The sequence below is a fragment of the Brachypodium distachyon genome, chromosome 1 (genome assembly GCF_000005505.3).
Source record: "Brachypodium distachyon strain Bd21 chromosome 1, Brachypodium_distachyon_v3.0, whole genome shotgun sequence".
Taxonomy (NCBI): domain Eukaryota; kingdom Viridiplantae; phylum Streptophyta; class Magnoliopsida; order Poales; family Poaceae; genus Brachypodium; species Brachypodium distachyon.
The window spans coordinates 66,607,481-66,622,543 of NC_016131.3; the positions used below are offsets into that span (position 1 = coordinate 66,607,481).

Genomic DNA, 15,063 nt, shown 5'->3' on the forward strand with positions numbered 1-15,063 from the left:
GCGCGCGGTGGTAGGTGGCTGGCGAGTGGCGAATCTCCGTCGCGTATTGAGATTTAAGAGGCCACGATCCCCTCTCCTTCCTTCCTCCTCCGCTTCGCCTCACCAACCGAAACCATTCCATACCAAACCAAGCCAATCTGAGTCTCCCAATGGCAGCAGTGCCCACGTCGCACCAGGTGGCCGCTGGGACGCCCTGGAGCTCCCTCCCCCGCGGGGGCTTCCGCGCGTTTACGGATTCCGCCCCCGCCTCCGTCCGCTTCTCCGTCGGGCGCCGCCGCGCCTCTCGCCTAGGTCTGTCCGGCTGCTCCACCCTCGATTCATGCTGTTAGAACCATTTCGTGCACGTCCGCTGTGTGTGCTCCGTTTATCGGGGTTGGGATAATTTTGACTGCACTGTAAGAGGAGCTTGGGAATTGGGAGTGCTTAGTCAGCTTATGGCTCAGAGTATGGCCATCGCTACTGGCATGTGGAGGAAGGGGCTGTGAAGCTCTATGGAGAAAAGTTTTTGTGATGCTATCTTTGAGAACCATACTTCCGTCGTTTCATTTTTCAAAGATCATTCCCCTAAAATAAAGAAAAAAAGATTCAAAGATCACAGGAGTTTTGATCCTATCACGCATAGCTCAGTACTGGGTTCAATGTTACCTTTCTAATGACTATTTTGAGATCTGGCCATCTGGGGAGTTGTGGTAGTAGCTAGTACTTCTAATGGTCCTTTCTTTTGGCCTTCCAGTGACATCATGAATTTGAATGCTGTATGTAAGTCTTGAGACGAGCTAACATTTGTTGCTCCTTAATTTGGAGAACAGAGGTGAAGGCCGCTGGAAATATCTTCGGGGACTACTTCCAGGTAGCAACTTATGGAGAGTCTCACGGAGGTGGTGTTGGTTGCGTTATCAGTGGTTGTCCACCCAGAATCCCACTCACTGAGGAAGACATGCAAGCAGACCTCGATCGAAGGTGTGGTTCTTCCAGATTTTTATTAGTTTTCCAGTGACAACTAACTGCCGCCAAAATTAGGATGTCACAAATACATTCTCTTGGAGATATAATTATTTCCATGATGGTACTCCCTCTGTTTCAAATTATAGGCCGTATTTGATTCACTAAGACAAGGGACCAACAATTACATTATCAATATGTAATTTATAAGACATGAAATCATTAGATTCTATTCAGAAGTACTCACTTATGCTTATGTATCACAAAAACCACATATTATTAGAGTAATTGTCGGTCAAAGACTTGCCTTACTGAATCCCTATATTTTAAAACGTAGGGAGTAACTAATATGAAAAGGTTGATTATTACAGGCGGCCAGGTCAGAGCAGAATAACCACCCCAAGAAAGGAGACTGATACTTGCAAAATTCTTTCAGGAACGTTTGAAGGTAAGGACCTCTCAAGACATGAGATAACCTTTTGATTTTCAAAAACAATGTATTAGCTTGTGTCAGTGTTGTGACAGCGCTCATGGTTTTCTGCAGGAATGACGACTGGGACGCCAATTCATGTTTTTGTCCCGAACACAGATCAAAGAGGGGGTGTAAGTATATGCTGTTCTTCATATCTATTTTGTAATAATTGTAATTCATGGTAGCTGAACATTTAGAAGGGAAATAATAGTTGGTAATTCTCTTTTTGTTTGACAATCATATTTGGTTCCACAGGATTACACTGAAATGGCCAAGGCGTACAGACCTTCTCATGCTGATTTAACTTATGACCTCAAGTATGGTGTTAGATCTGTGCAGGTACCTTTTGTCATGCACATATAAGAAGTCTAGAGTAATCACATTGAAGCACTAACTGTTGCACCTTTTCTGCTACAACTTTACTTCCTTGAATACTTGAATTAAACATCTTTCTTTGCTCATTGGCTGATAGGGAGGTGGAAGGTCATCAGCAAGAGAAACCATTGGAAGGGTAGCTGCAGGAGCTCTTGCAAAGAAAATTCTTAAGCTCAAATCCGGCGTGGAGGTTTGGTCCTTTCTTGGCACTTTCCTTTTTTACTTTTAACTGTTCCACATTTGGGTATTCGCTTGATGGGCAATATAACCTAAACAAAGAAAAGTTGCATGTGGATACATCCGAAATATGTCCAATCATTTAACATTTGTCTTAAGTTTAATATTAACATTGCTAGGTTATAAAAAAATGAGTAGTGTTTGGCTGTTAGCACAGTATTTTCCTGTTAACTGGCCCCTCTTCATTTTGCTTTCAGCCTGGTTCTTGCTTGACCTAAATACAACAACTCAGTTGCTTATGTAGTTTGATCATCTTGGATACTGTTATGTAGAGCAATACACGATAATACGAGTATCATGCCGCAGTGAATACTGATTTATATCACCTTTTTGTTCACATGCAAAAGGGCAAAATTTGTGGCTCTCTCCCTATTGATAACTTAATCCTTCAGTAACTTATAGCAGAAAAATATATACCTGCAGATTCTGGCATTTGTTTCCAAAGTGCATAAGGTTGTACTTCCAGAAGATGCAGTTGATTATGAAACTGTAACCATGGAGCAGGTCTGGTTCCCACCCCATCTCACTAGTATTACAGGATGCTCTCAGCGAGTTACTGAATTTATCTTGTTTTAAAAAAAAAATCCAGATAGAGAGCAACATTTGTAGATGTCCCAATCCAGAATATGCACAGAAGATGATCGATGCAATTGACGAAGTACGACTTAAAGGGAATTCGATCGGTGGGGTTGTCACATGCATTGCAAGAAATGTTCCTCGTGTAAGTGTTGAGAATGCTGTTATGTTGATTGTGGTGTGTCATCTAGCATAATAAACCAATAAGTTCTCTACCCATGAGTCCACGACTACCATGGTTTTGGCTAATCATCATTCATGCTATAATTTTTAGGGGCTTGGCTCTCCTGTATTCGACAAACTTGAAGCTCTACTGGCGAAGGCTATGCTTTCTCTTCCAGCAAGCAAGGGATTTGAGATTGGTAGTGGATTTGCAGGTAATAAATTGACTTGCACAAAGTTAGTCTTGATGTGTTTGTAGATACCTCCTTTACAGCTGCCCTAAAGTACTGGTATCTTGTTCCCAGGTACTGACTTAACTGGAAGTGAGCATAACGATGAGTTCTATATGGATGAGGGTGGAAATGTCAGAACGCGAACTAATCGCTCGGGCGGTGTACAGGTTTTTTTCCTAGCACCCTATTATGTTACTGTTAGAATGGCCATATTCAGTACTTATAAAGTTATAAGTAGAAGTTTGACACTGATTGATACTTGTATGCGCATGCAGGGAGGGATATCAAACGGTGAAACTATATACTTCAAAGTAGCTTTCAAGCCTACAGCAACTATTGGGGTAAGACATCCTAGTTAAGAAAACTTCCTTTCAGAAAAATAAAATAGAAAAATGTTGTTTCTTGAAAGTGTAGCAACATATTTCCATTTCATGCTTTTTGAATGATAAGAACTGTAATGTTGTGGACACAATTGCAGCTTACAAAGTTACAATCACTGTTATGACGATTATCAAACTTCTCAACAACTAAGAATATTCAAATGTTTATTTGGTGCAGAAGATTTGACTTCTTTCTATTTGAGTATAGTATTATATTTTGTGTATATTTACATAATGTGGGTAGCATTTCATGCTTGCTACTTTTGGAACAGTTGTATACTGATTTATCTGAGATATTGATTTAATTTGCCCAGAAAAAGCAAAATACTGTATCAAGGGATCATGAGGATATTGAACTTATGACAAGGGGTCGTCATGACCCGTGTGTTGTCCCTCGGGGTAATGGATCTATCTAACCTTCTACTTTTTGTTACTTGTAGTGTGTCATATGATCTGATCTTTGTTTCATCATTGCTTTTGTAGCTGTTCCAATGGTGGAAACAATGGCGGCATTGGTTCTAATGGACCAGCTGATGGCGCATGTTGCTCAATGTGAGATGTTTCCACTGAACCTTGCCTTACAAGAACCAATTGGCTCTGCCAACAATACACCTGCACTGGCACCAGATCTAGCATAATGCCTGAAGCCCTTCTATATTTCCACCATCTCTTCTATTCTGCTCTCATGTGCCATATATCTTGGTTTTGCTATGCAGTTCGCAGTTTTGCACCAAACCTGTATCCTAGCGTATATCTTTGATTAGTGTACATCAATAGATGCAATGAAAACCAAAATAAAGCATGTTTATGTTTTGCGGCGTCAACAGTTTGTGAAGGACATCCTGTTAATTAAGCAATGAGTGTAATTTTACTCCATTTGTGGGAGATAACGTTTTTCTATGTGCGCCAGTATCACGGTATGACTTCATGCTTCACCTCGGTCTCTGTTCCTGGCATTGAAGCCGATTTTCTGAAATATTTCCGTGCAGAATTATACTATTATTTATGCAATGTTAAAGTGATTTTTGAGATGTAAAAAAAGATGATAATTTGATTCAAGTGATTATTTGGATTTACAAAAAGACGATAATTCGATCCTTTCACAGAGATTCAGTGGTATGGACCATGACACCGGTCAGTTAGTGACAAAATTAAACTCTAAACACTTTCGTCGTTTGTTTCTTTCCCTTCACAAAATTACTAGGAGAGGAGCATTTGATTTGCTGTAACAACGAAAGAAAATTATTAAAGAGACAAAGTTGCAACACTTGATATGGACGGAGAAAATGCTTATTACTCCCTTCATGACTTCGATGACTCATCAGAGTCGCTTACTTATGGACGGAGGACTATATTTATCATGACTTCGTGTCACAGGAAACATGACTAAACACAATAAGTTCGTATACGAGTAGTATTTATCTTTTTTAAGGGAGTACTTATCTTTCTTAAGGGAGTATGCAACTGACGGTGCTCATGTACGAGTTTAGAAAAAAAGAAGAGACGGTGCTCGTGTACCTCCGTGCACGTTTGGTCTTGAGAACCGAAAAGACCAATCTCCTCTAAAGAAAAAGAAAAGGCCAATTATTTTCTCAGAACAATTAAAGGCATCTTTTAGTTGTTGAGGGATGAGTGAGAGCAGACTGGAGAGGTCTTCATTAAAAGGCAAATCCAATCGCGGATTCCCTTGCGTTAATTGCGACGGCCCCCCGTGGACCCACCATTATGTCCCGTTCATTACAGGGCTTATCACGCTGAGCACATCAGATGTAATAAGTAGATAAGCAGATTAATAAGCAGTCGGCAAAGTTGATAAGTTGTCGTACTTATCAGTGGCAATACGAGAATTCCTATAAATCGCAGCCAGATGGTCACGTCTTTCTGTCTAGTTCCCAGATCACTTTCTCACCCCTCAAGCTCTGATTAGGTGTCCTTCCAGACAGAGCTCAGCAAGTGTTTACATAACCTTTGTTTTTGATTCAGGACAAGACCGTGGGAAAACTTTAGATAAGAAAACCCCAGACTTATTTGTGGAAAGATCTTTGTTTTAGATGATTTGTGCCAAGATCTTGGCACGAGAAAAGCCGTATATGCTTTGCTCTAATTTAGGAAATCTAGGGTTCAGTCATACGCACTCCATTGGTTTATTCTGCACGTTTTTAATTCATTAGCTGGAAAGCTAATCCCGACATCCTTACACACACACACACACGCGGAATTCCATTCTTGTTTCCAGCGGGTTTAAATGCGTTTAGAATTCTGCCCCCCAGGTTCCATTTGTTGACTTACCATACTGCCCCTCGCTCAGTCTCACCCTCCCGGCTCTCTCCATTCCTCTCGCGATAGAGCCTGGCCGCCCCCAAATCGGAAGCCGCCTGATCTCCGCCGGCGGCGCCGAACCGAAGCACGCCGCTTCGAAGTCTCCTCCAACCCCTCCCCTCTGCTGGACTGGCGAGATCCACCCGGAGGGATTCCTTCCGTTGGTAATCCCTAACTTGCTTGGATCGATCTCACTCTGATCTAGTATTTTTTTTTTCTCCTGGTATTTCCCTGCGAATTTGAGCAATCAAAAACTAAACCTGAATCCGAATTTATTCTTCAGTGGGGGTCCTGTGCCCCCGTAGGGCAGGAATAGAACCAAGCCGTCTCGCCCCCTGGGTGGGTAGGTCGTTGGAGGAGGATGTCTTCTCTGAGTCGGGAGCTGGTCTTCCTCATCCTGCAGTTCCTCGACGAGGAGAAGTTTAAGGAGACTGTCCACAAGTGAGTGACTGAAACAAAAAATATGACAAAATATGTTGTTTGTTTGTCTAGTATGCTCAGTTGGAGCTCTTGTCGCTGTTTAGGCTTGAGCAGGAGTCTGGATTCTACTTCAACATGAAGTACTTCGAGGACGAGGTGATCAATGGGAATTGGGATGAAGTGGAGCGCTACCTCGGGGGCTTCACCAAAGTTGATGATAACCGCTACTCAATGAAGATATTCTTTGAGATCCGCAAGCAGAAGTATCTCGAGGCCCTCGATAAGTAAGTGCGACGGGGGAGGTTTCTGTAGTATTTTAAATCCTTGACAGCCTTAATGACTATGGGTTTCTTTCCTGGTAGGCATGATCGGTCGAAGGCGGTCGAAATATTGGTCAAGGACTTGAAGGTATTTGCGTCCTTCAACGAGGAGTTGTTTAAGGAGATCACACAGCTCTTGACTCTGGAGAACTTCAGGTGAAATTGAATCCTGGTGATTGCATTCATGTATAACGTTAGGTTTTGGCCATCATTATTGTGGCTCTAATGGTTGCTGGGTTGCTCAGTGAAAGGTTTCTGCCTTTTTTGTTGATAGGGAGAATGAGCAACTCTCTAAGTATGGTGATACAAAATCTGCAAGAGCAATAATGCTTGTTGAGCTGAAGAAGCTGATAGAAGCTAACCCCTTATTCCGTGACAAGCTTCAGTTTCCCAATCTGAAGAGTTCTAGATTGCGGACACTTATCAACCAAAGGTAGGACATGGAGGAAAAAGTAATCTGGATTCTTTTCTGCTGTCGGGACATGTTTTTTGTTCCTCTATGCTACATATTCATTTGTGCTAATGCTAGGGGGAGTATAATTACTAGTTGAACATTCTTAAGTCTTATAAAACCACTTAAATCTCATCAGTGGACCTTAACCCCCGTTTTCTTGTTGAAATCTGGTAAAAATGTTAAGTTAATGTGGTTGGTCCACTTGTTCTGTTCCCAAATTTATTTGAACCCACCTTGTTTCATTAGGAAAAATTTACCCTGGCTTTATTTATCCTAAGCAAAATGAGGACTGATGTTCATTCATTCACTGAAGATGATAAAAGGAACTTGTTTCATAATGTGTTAAAATCGTGTCCATTGACCCATTTCTACCAATTTTACATTATGATTTCTTTTCATATGAGTTCTGTGGATCCTACAGTCATAAATATATATATTAAGTTAGTTTGCATTTTGTTTTGTTTCTGCAAGTTCATAGTCAAATTCGGCTTAAACTTCAAAAGAGAAAAGAACATACTTTGGTTATTTGTACGTGCCTGCGTATCTCAGAGCAGCAGTTATTATCACGATTTGTTAACCTGTGGACGCCACTCCTTGGAATTGAAACATTTATATATGCCACAAATCTTTTTAGATTCCACTAGTTCTACTATTTCTTTTATTTATTACTATTTACTTCTCAATTATTATTTTCCATCAGAGTTAGTACTACTGTGCTAGTTCATTCTGGGTTCAATTTCACATTCACATGTTGTGTAGAAAATCATGGGTATGTTTGGATAGTTGCCAAAATGTAGCATACCAGTTTTTTGGTCATGAGTCATGACCAATTTTTTTGGCCTTTATTTAGATGGTAGCCTATTTTTTGGCATGCCAGTGCCAATATCCCTACCCACTCTAGTTCATTTTAATTTCCAAAGTTGGCCAACTCATAGACAAGCAAAACCATGACCCATATTTTGGCTAGCCAAATTTTTTGGTAGGGTAAGCTTGGGCTCAAACCAAAAACACTCCATATTACCCAGCATGTCGAATTATTGTCGGGCTTGACCTGTTCAATGCGCTCAACTTGGCTGAGGGCAATCCCAGGAGGCTGTTATGCCTTACCGCGTGCTAGGCTTAAACTACATCCTCGTTGATAGGAGGAGGTTGTTTGGATAAGAATAACATTTATGTTTAAGTTAATTTTCTTTTTGCATTTGTTGTTGTCTCTGTTTTTCTCAAGAGGTTTTTTAAGGAGGTGGAAGGTGGAGACCTCACCACCAACCCCATTTTTCAAGTAGTAATGTCATTTTATGATATATATATATATGGCAGCTTAAACTGGCAGCACCAGCTTTGCAAAAATCCTAGGCCTAATCCTGACATCAAGACCCTCTTTGTTGATCATTCTTGTGGACAACCAAATGGTGCACGCGCTCCATCTCCAGCAAACAATCCGCTACTTGGATCTATACCTAAACCTGGTGGTTTCCCCCAATTGGGTGCCCATGGAGTAAGCTCATTGAGCATTTTTGGATACGTCGTCTATATGGGGAAGTTTACAATTTTTTGTAACTTGATTCATGTATCTTTCAGCCTTTTCAACCTGCACCAACACCTGTCGCACCTCTGGCTGGCTGGATGTCAAACCCGCCAGCAGTAACACACCCTGCTGTTTCTGGAGGTGCTATTGGATTTGGTACTCCTACGAATCCTGGTACTTATGTTTGTTAATATTGCGAAGAATCTTGAATGGTGTGGGTAGGTGGCATTGCATATGGTTGATCAATATCATTTTGCATGTAAATCTTGAAGCTGCTATGTTGAAGCATCCTAGGACACCGTCAACTGCCAATCCTGCTATGGATTATCCACCTGGAGATTCTGATCATCTCTCTAAGAGACCTAGGCCAATTGGGTTGTCTGAGGAGGTATTAGCAATTTCTCTCCCTGAAATATCTGTTGCCACTATACGATTTTTGCAATCAGTACTTGATAAGTCATGTTGTGCGTAATTAATCCTCAATACATACTTGATTGCAACTGTGGTGGTATTTCACAGGTGAATCTTCCGGTGAATATGATGCCGGTGACTTATCCACAGAACCATAGTTACCCACAAGAGGATTTCCATAAAGCTGTTGCACGTACATTGAGTCAAGGATCAACTCCAATGAGCATGGATTTCCATCCAATTCAACAAACTCTTCTTCTTGGTAAGTTTAATTTAATGTTTCTTGCCATCACAAATCTGGATTTATCTCTCCCATAGCACCTCATTTTGTGCTAATTTTTACTTGGTATCTCTTTTAGTTGGTACAAATGTTGGTGAGATTGGGTTGTGGGATGTTGGCTCCAAAGAAAGACTTGTTGTAAGAGCCTTCAAGGTTTGGGAAGTGGCGAAATGTTCTATGCCCCTCCAGGTTTGTCCATTGCAGTATGTAGTTCAGCAACTTGGTATTTTTTAACCTCATTCAATCTGAGCATGTGTGAAATGAAAAATTCTACAAACAGGCAGCGCTGGTTAAGGAACCTAGTATATCAGTTAATCGCATAATATGGAGTCCGGATGGAACTTTGTTTGGTAAGATGGCGTGAACAGTTGTTTTGCTGTGTCCTTTTATGTCAGTACTATTCTAATGTTATTCTCTGTTCCAAAGGTGTTGCTTATTCAAAGCATATAGTACAGATTTATGCGTATCAAGGTGGCGATGATATTAGGCAACACCTGGAGGTATGGCTGCGTATTCTTAGTTCTTACCATCTGCTTATGGTTCATTGTCTTGTACATATTTGACTGCTGTGTTTCCTTAATTTGATTAACCGTTGTTTCCTTGATTAGATTGAAGCACATGTTGGTGGTGTAAATGACATTGCATTTGCCCATCCAAATAAGCAGCTATGTATAATCACCTGCGGAGATGATAAGACAATAAAAGTAAGTTCCTGTGGTGATATCAGTTCTGTGACTGTAGTATATTTGTTGAACTTGTGAATATGAAGTCTAAAATGATTGCATACTAGGTCTGGGAGGCCACTAGTGGAGTGAAACAGTTTACCTTTGAAGGTCATGAAGCTCCTGTATATTCAGTTTGTCCACATTATAAGGAAAATATTCAGGTACTCATGCAGTAATTATGACAGTCATTTGTGTAATATTATTTGCTCTTTTGTATAAGAAAACTAATGTTTCACCTCATGATACTTCACCTATTATGCAGTTCATCTTTTCAACTGCTTTAGATGGGAAGATAAAGGCATGGTTATATGATAATTTGGGGTCCAGAGTTGATTATGATGCACCAGGTCATTGGTGCACTACAATGTCATATAGTGCGGATGGTTCAAGGTTCATAATCTCAGTTTTTGTTAACATCTTTAGTTAGGAATATGCAGGTGTTTGTACTTAGTTTCACTTTCTCTTGGCGCTGTAGGCTGTTTTCTTGTGGGACTAGCAAGGACGGTGAATCACATCTGGTGGAATGGAATGAGAGCGAAGGTGCTGTGAAGAGAACATACCAGGGATTCCGTAAGCGATCGATGGGTGTTGTACAATTTGATACCACTCGAAACAGGTTTTTGGCTGCTGGAGATGAATTCGTGATAAAGATTTGGGACATGGACAACACAAGTCTTCTGACTACCATTGATGCTGAGGGGGGCCTACCTGTGAGTTTTTTTTCGCGTATGGTTGTCTTGGTGAATGGCTGATTGAAACAAATGATATACTCGTTCCGATACATATTATTCTAACCTGGTGCTTGGTCCCACAATTATCAGGCAAGCCCACGCATCCGCTTTAATAAGGAGGGTACTCTGTTGGCTGTTTCTACTGCTGATAATGGCATCAAGGTCTTAGCAAATGCTGATGGTGTTCGTTTGTTGCGCACACTGGAAAATCGTTCTTTTGATGCTTCTCGTAGTGCATCTGAGACCGTAACAAAGGTAGTAGTTAGTCTTAACCACTAAGGATTACGAGATTTTTTTTTCTGCATGCATGATAGAGTCATTTCTTATTTTGCAGCCTCTGATAAATCCGTTGACTGCTGCTGCTGTGGCATCTGCCGCCGCCGCCGCGGCTGCAACCAGTTCTGGAACTGCTGCTCCAGCAGCTATAACTGCAATGGTTTGCTATATCCAATTCCTTTTCTTTTAAATTTTATTCTATTTAAAAATAATTCTGCTATGATCCAAACTAAGTTGGTCATGCTCTGTTTATTTTTACAGAATGGAGATAGCAGAAGCTTAGTTGATGTAAAACCTAGAATAGCTGATGAGTCGATGGATAAGTCAAAGGTCTGGAAGCTTATCGAGATAGCTGATACAACTCAGTGCAGATCATTAAAACTGAGTGATAGTGTTAGGACAACTAAGGTGGTACTTCTTCCCTTGATTCCTGCCTCAACTTATATGTTGAATATGCATTTTTTTTCTCTCTAGCAATCTTGTGGGTACACTGTTGTTTCTACTATTATTTTGATTGTATTAAGTAGCAGCTGTCTTATCTCTTGTTCGCATGCTTGAGGTTTGACAATGTCTTATACTCATGGTCATGGATGTGAACATTTCAGTGTGACTACTAAGTTCTATGTCCATGCTTATCTATTTGCACCTTAGAAGTTCTGCACGTTAGGACTTCCAATTCAGTCCATGATTGTACATAGAATGGAACGGAAGGCATCTCACATTTTGACTTGTATTACTGGTTGCTCCATTCAACTTAGCAATGCTTGGTTTGTCATAAGTCTTTCTCAAGAAATTTATTTGTATGTAATTGCAGATCTCGAGACTGATTTACACGAATTCTGGTGTTGCTATTTTGGCTTTAGCTTCAAATGCTGTCCATCTTCTATGGAAATGGCCACGTAATGACCGAAATTCATCTGGAAAGGTAATCTGCATGTTTCTGCATACTTGCTCAGGTTGCTTATTAGAACTGCACATGAGAGGTGAGTATTTTGTACATTTGACTGTTATTGATTGGTTTAATTTGCTATCAACTCTTCTAGGCTACTGCGAGTGTTTCTCCTCAATTATGGCAACCTCCGAGCGGCATCCTCATGACTAATGATCCTCATGACAATAGTCCTGAAGATGCTGTTCACTGCTTTGCTTTGTCAAAGAATGATTCATATGTTATGTCAGCTTCTGGAGGGAAAATTTCTCTATTCAACATGATGACTTTTAAGGTTGGTATATCATCATGATGATTTGTAATATATTCATTCTCATGTAGAAAATACCCCTTATTGCTAATGGTGTCTGCAGACTATGACAACATTTATGCCTCCACCACCAGCAGCAACCTTTCTTGCATTCCATCCTCAAGATAACAACATAATTGCAATTGGAATGGATGACTCGACTATCCAAATTTACAATGTCCGGATTGATGAGGTATTAGCACCTACTATCATGATTAACATTGTTCTTTTCTACATTGAACAAGGTACACTCAAATACAATTTGTTTGTTCTTTATACAGGTCAAAAGCAAACTTAGAGGACACTCTAAGAAAATTACTGGCCTCGCCTTTTCGAATGTGTTAAATGTGTTGGTATCTTCTGGAGCTGATGCCCAGGTTATTTACTGAACTATTTAGTCAGCTCATGTCTATCGAGTATTTCTGTTACATCCTTACTGTTTTCTATTGTTCCTGTTGTAGATATGTGTTTGGAACACTGATGGGTGGGAAAGGCAAAGGAGCAGATTTTTGCAGATACCATCAGGTCGCACAACATCCAACATCTTAGATACACGAGTTCAGTTCCACCAAGATCAACTGCATTGTCTTGTTGTCCATGAGACCCAGATTGCTATATATGATGCTTCAAAACTAGAACCCATGAAGCAGGTAATGTTTCTCTTTTTATTGTCCATGCTTTGTCTTGCTATGAAGGTTGTCTTGTGGCTCACCTTAACTTTTCTTTCAGTGGCCTGTTAGAGAGAATTCGGCTCCAATAACACATGCCACATTCTCATGTGATAGTCAACTGATTTATGCAAGCTTTCTGGATGCCACTGTCTGCATATTTAGCGCATCAAGTTTGAGACTCCAATGCCGAATTCTTCCAGCTTCTTATCTTCCTCCTAACATCAGGTATTCTAGTTGGCTCAACCAAACATAATTTATGCTGTATGGTTACGGGGAATGGATACCTCTTTCAAGTACTGTTTTAAATTGGGCAATTGCTTCTTCTGAATTGATCTTGCATGGCCTCATTTCAGAGTGTAATTATTGGCATTTGTTCTCAAGTAATTACTTTAGTTCAGTGCAATTACATGATACAATTTTGTGAGTGAAAAAAAATACAGAATTGAGGAAATTCGCAGTGCTACCTAGACTAGCAGATGCAAGCCCATAATAGATCACTCGACTCTGTTGGGAGACTTGTTGCTTTGAGCAACTAAATCCCTAGAGTTACATACCTGAGTTAAATGCCACCTCATGGTATTAGAACAAACATTTTTGAACTCTCAATGGTGTTTTTTTTTCTTCTAAAACGCCCTTATAAGTTTATAACTGACTTCTATGCGATATGTCATTGCTTTTCCAGTTCAAGTGTTCATCCTGTTGTTGTTGCGGCACATCCTTCGGAAGCAAATCAGTTTGCTCTGGGCCTAACAGATGGCACTGTTTATGTCATGGAACCATTGGAATCTGAGAGAAAGTGGGGAAATCCTCCACCGGTGGAGAACGGATCAACGAGCAACTTGTCCACACCCCCTAATGGAGCTTCGAGTTCTGATCAGCCAGAAAGATAATATAGAGAAGTTAGAATCGTTATACTTTTCTATCACTTCTACTCTTCGTGGTGGTATGAGTCACTAACCAAGGTATCCTTCTCATAACTCTGAAATTAATGTGTAATTCAGTGAGATCTGATGCATAGAATGTTCACAATACATCATTTTAAGTTATAAGTTTGATTAATAAACCGTGTTGGAAACTAGAAGAATTTTTTTGCATACCTGATGGATAACATCGTCCACTTAATCCATTGTTTTCTTTTGGTTAGACTAATGTCTGCTTGCATACAGTGTATACACATTGATAAATTCCCAAACTCGGTTTGATTCAGTTTGTTCTCGTCCCTTGTTTTGTAGATGCGCTTCACTCTTACAACTTCACTTTGGAGAGCTGGTTCCAAGGGTGGTGGCGATGAGCACAATAAAAACAAAGCTTATGCTTAACAGCAGTTCTGTCTTTTGCTTATGTTATATGTTTCTGTTACCATTATTAAGTGAGGAGGAATTATTTAGTCCTAGTGTTTCATTTTGTTCTGTTTGTCGTGCTACGAGGAAAGGTCAACCAGTAGATAAGGTGTAGTAGCAGTTTGGCTGTACCTAATCAGTACCCTTATTACATTTCTGTCTAGTAAGCAAAAAAAATATGTTTATCTTTTCTCCCAGTATCGTAACATCTGTTTCATTCGTTTATTTATTGGGTATTTGGGTATGTTGGTGTGGTCAAATTTTCATGTTTAGTGTCCTAGCTTTGTAAGTTGCGCTGCTGTAGGAAACATGGGTTTGTGGTGCTGATTTTTTGGCCTTAATGAAAGACTTGTGTTGGCAGTACAACTGCGAGGTTCGTCAAAAAAAGAATGGCTTGTGTTCAGTATGAAGTATTATTTGCAAGAGACCGTAATACACATGATAGATCATTTCTCTACTGTGTTGTCGGCGGAATGGAGCATCTGGACATCTGGTTTGCTCTGAGCGCGGGGGTTGTGCTTCTGAGGTAAAGCAGGGGCTCGCCTTGCTGGTCTTACGGCTGCGCGTATCAGCCTTTTCCGGTGAAAACCCTCGTTCGGTGCAAACTGTGCAAACTTCATAAAAAGCATGTTTAATAGTTTTAAAAATTTTAAAAAAAAATACCATATGTTGGGATTGAAATGTTCTACAAACCTGCAAAATTTCAACTTCAAAATCAAAAATATTTGAAAGGAATTAAAAAGAGAAATTTACGATGAATAGTGTCAAACACTGAAAGACCACTATTCATGCAGAATTTGCTTTTTCGCTGCTACCAAACGAAACGGGGTTTGGACTTGAAATTTTACACATATATAAAACATCATTTTTCTAACATATGTGATTTTTGTGAGAATTTTTTAAAGTTTTTTCGATGGAGTTTGTACCGTAGAGATGATTTTCATCAGATACTTCGTCTTCCTTGAGGGAGTTATGT

General features: G+C 40.2%; 2 protein-coding genes across 2 annotated transcripts; both read left to right on the forward strand.

The window, feature by feature from the left end:
• On the forward strand, positions 1-4,312 carry LOC100832184 (chorismate synthase 2, chloroplastic). The gene is made up of 13 exons (XM_003558277.4): positions 1-291; positions 810-960; positions 1,314-1,390; positions 1,487-1,545; positions 1,670-1,753; positions 1,887-1,979; positions 2,450-2,530; positions 2,616-2,747; positions 2,877-2,979; positions 3,070-3,164; positions 3,273-3,338; positions 3,692-3,776; positions 3,861-4,312. Exons 1-13 carry the CDS (start codon positions 150-152, stop codon positions 4,013-4,015), a joined length of 1,323 nt encoding a protein of 440 aa, XP_003558325.1. The 5' UTR covers positions 1-149; the 3' UTR covers positions 4,016-4,312.
• Positions 4,313-5,645: 1,333 nt separating this feature from the next.
• Positions 5,646-14,293, forward strand: LOC100832687 (protein TPR3). Its single transcript, XM_003558279.4, has 27 exons — positions 5,646-5,860; positions 5,980-6,137; positions 6,221-6,400; positions 6,479-6,592; positions 6,711-6,869; positions 8,208-8,385; positions 8,469-8,589; positions 8,688-8,803; positions 8,935-9,088; positions 9,186-9,295; positions 9,387-9,456; positions 9,533-9,606; positions 9,715-9,810; positions 9,897-9,992; positions 10,094-10,221; positions 10,307-10,541; positions 10,653-10,817; positions 10,897-10,998; positions 11,100-11,246; positions 11,653-11,763; positions 11,882-12,061; positions 12,141-12,269; positions 12,358-12,453; positions 12,538-12,726; positions 12,806-12,972; positions 13,430-13,709; positions 13,980-14,293. Exons 2-26 carry the CDS (start codon positions 6,058-6,060, stop codon positions 13,635-13,637), a joined length of 3,405 nt encoding a protein of 1,134 aa, XP_003558327.1. The 5' UTR covers positions 5,646-5,860; positions 5,980-6,057; the 3' UTR covers positions 13,638-13,709; positions 13,980-14,293.
• Positions 14,294-15,063: the final 770 nt, after the last annotated feature.

Bases quoted from the DNA above. Each gene is read 5' to 3' on its own strand.
- LOC100832184 (XM_003558277.4), top strand. From the start codon at position 150: ATGGCAGCAGTGCCCACGTCGCACCAGGTGGCCGCTGGGACGCCCTGG. The intron at 2,748-2,876 runs GTAAGTGTTGAG...TATAATTTTTAG, and splicing joins TTGCAAGAAATGTTCCTCGT to GGGCTTGGCTCTCCTGTATT. The intron at 3,165-3,272 runs GTTTTTTTCCTA...ATGCGCATGCAG, and splicing joins ATCGCTCGGGCGGTGTACAG to GGAGGGATATCAAACGGTGA.
- LOC100832687 (XM_003558279.4), top strand. From the start codon at position 6,058: ATGTCTTCTCTGAGTCGGGAGCTGGTCTTCCTCATCCTGCAGTTCCTC. The intron at 10,222-10,306 runs GTTCATAATCTC...TTGGCGCTGTAG, and splicing joins TATAGTGCGGATGGTTCAAG to GCTGTTTTCTTGTGGGACTA. The intron at 11,247-11,652 runs GTGGTACTTCTT...ATGTAATTGCAG, and splicing joins ATAGTGTTAGGACAACTAAG to ATCTCGAGACTGATTTACAC.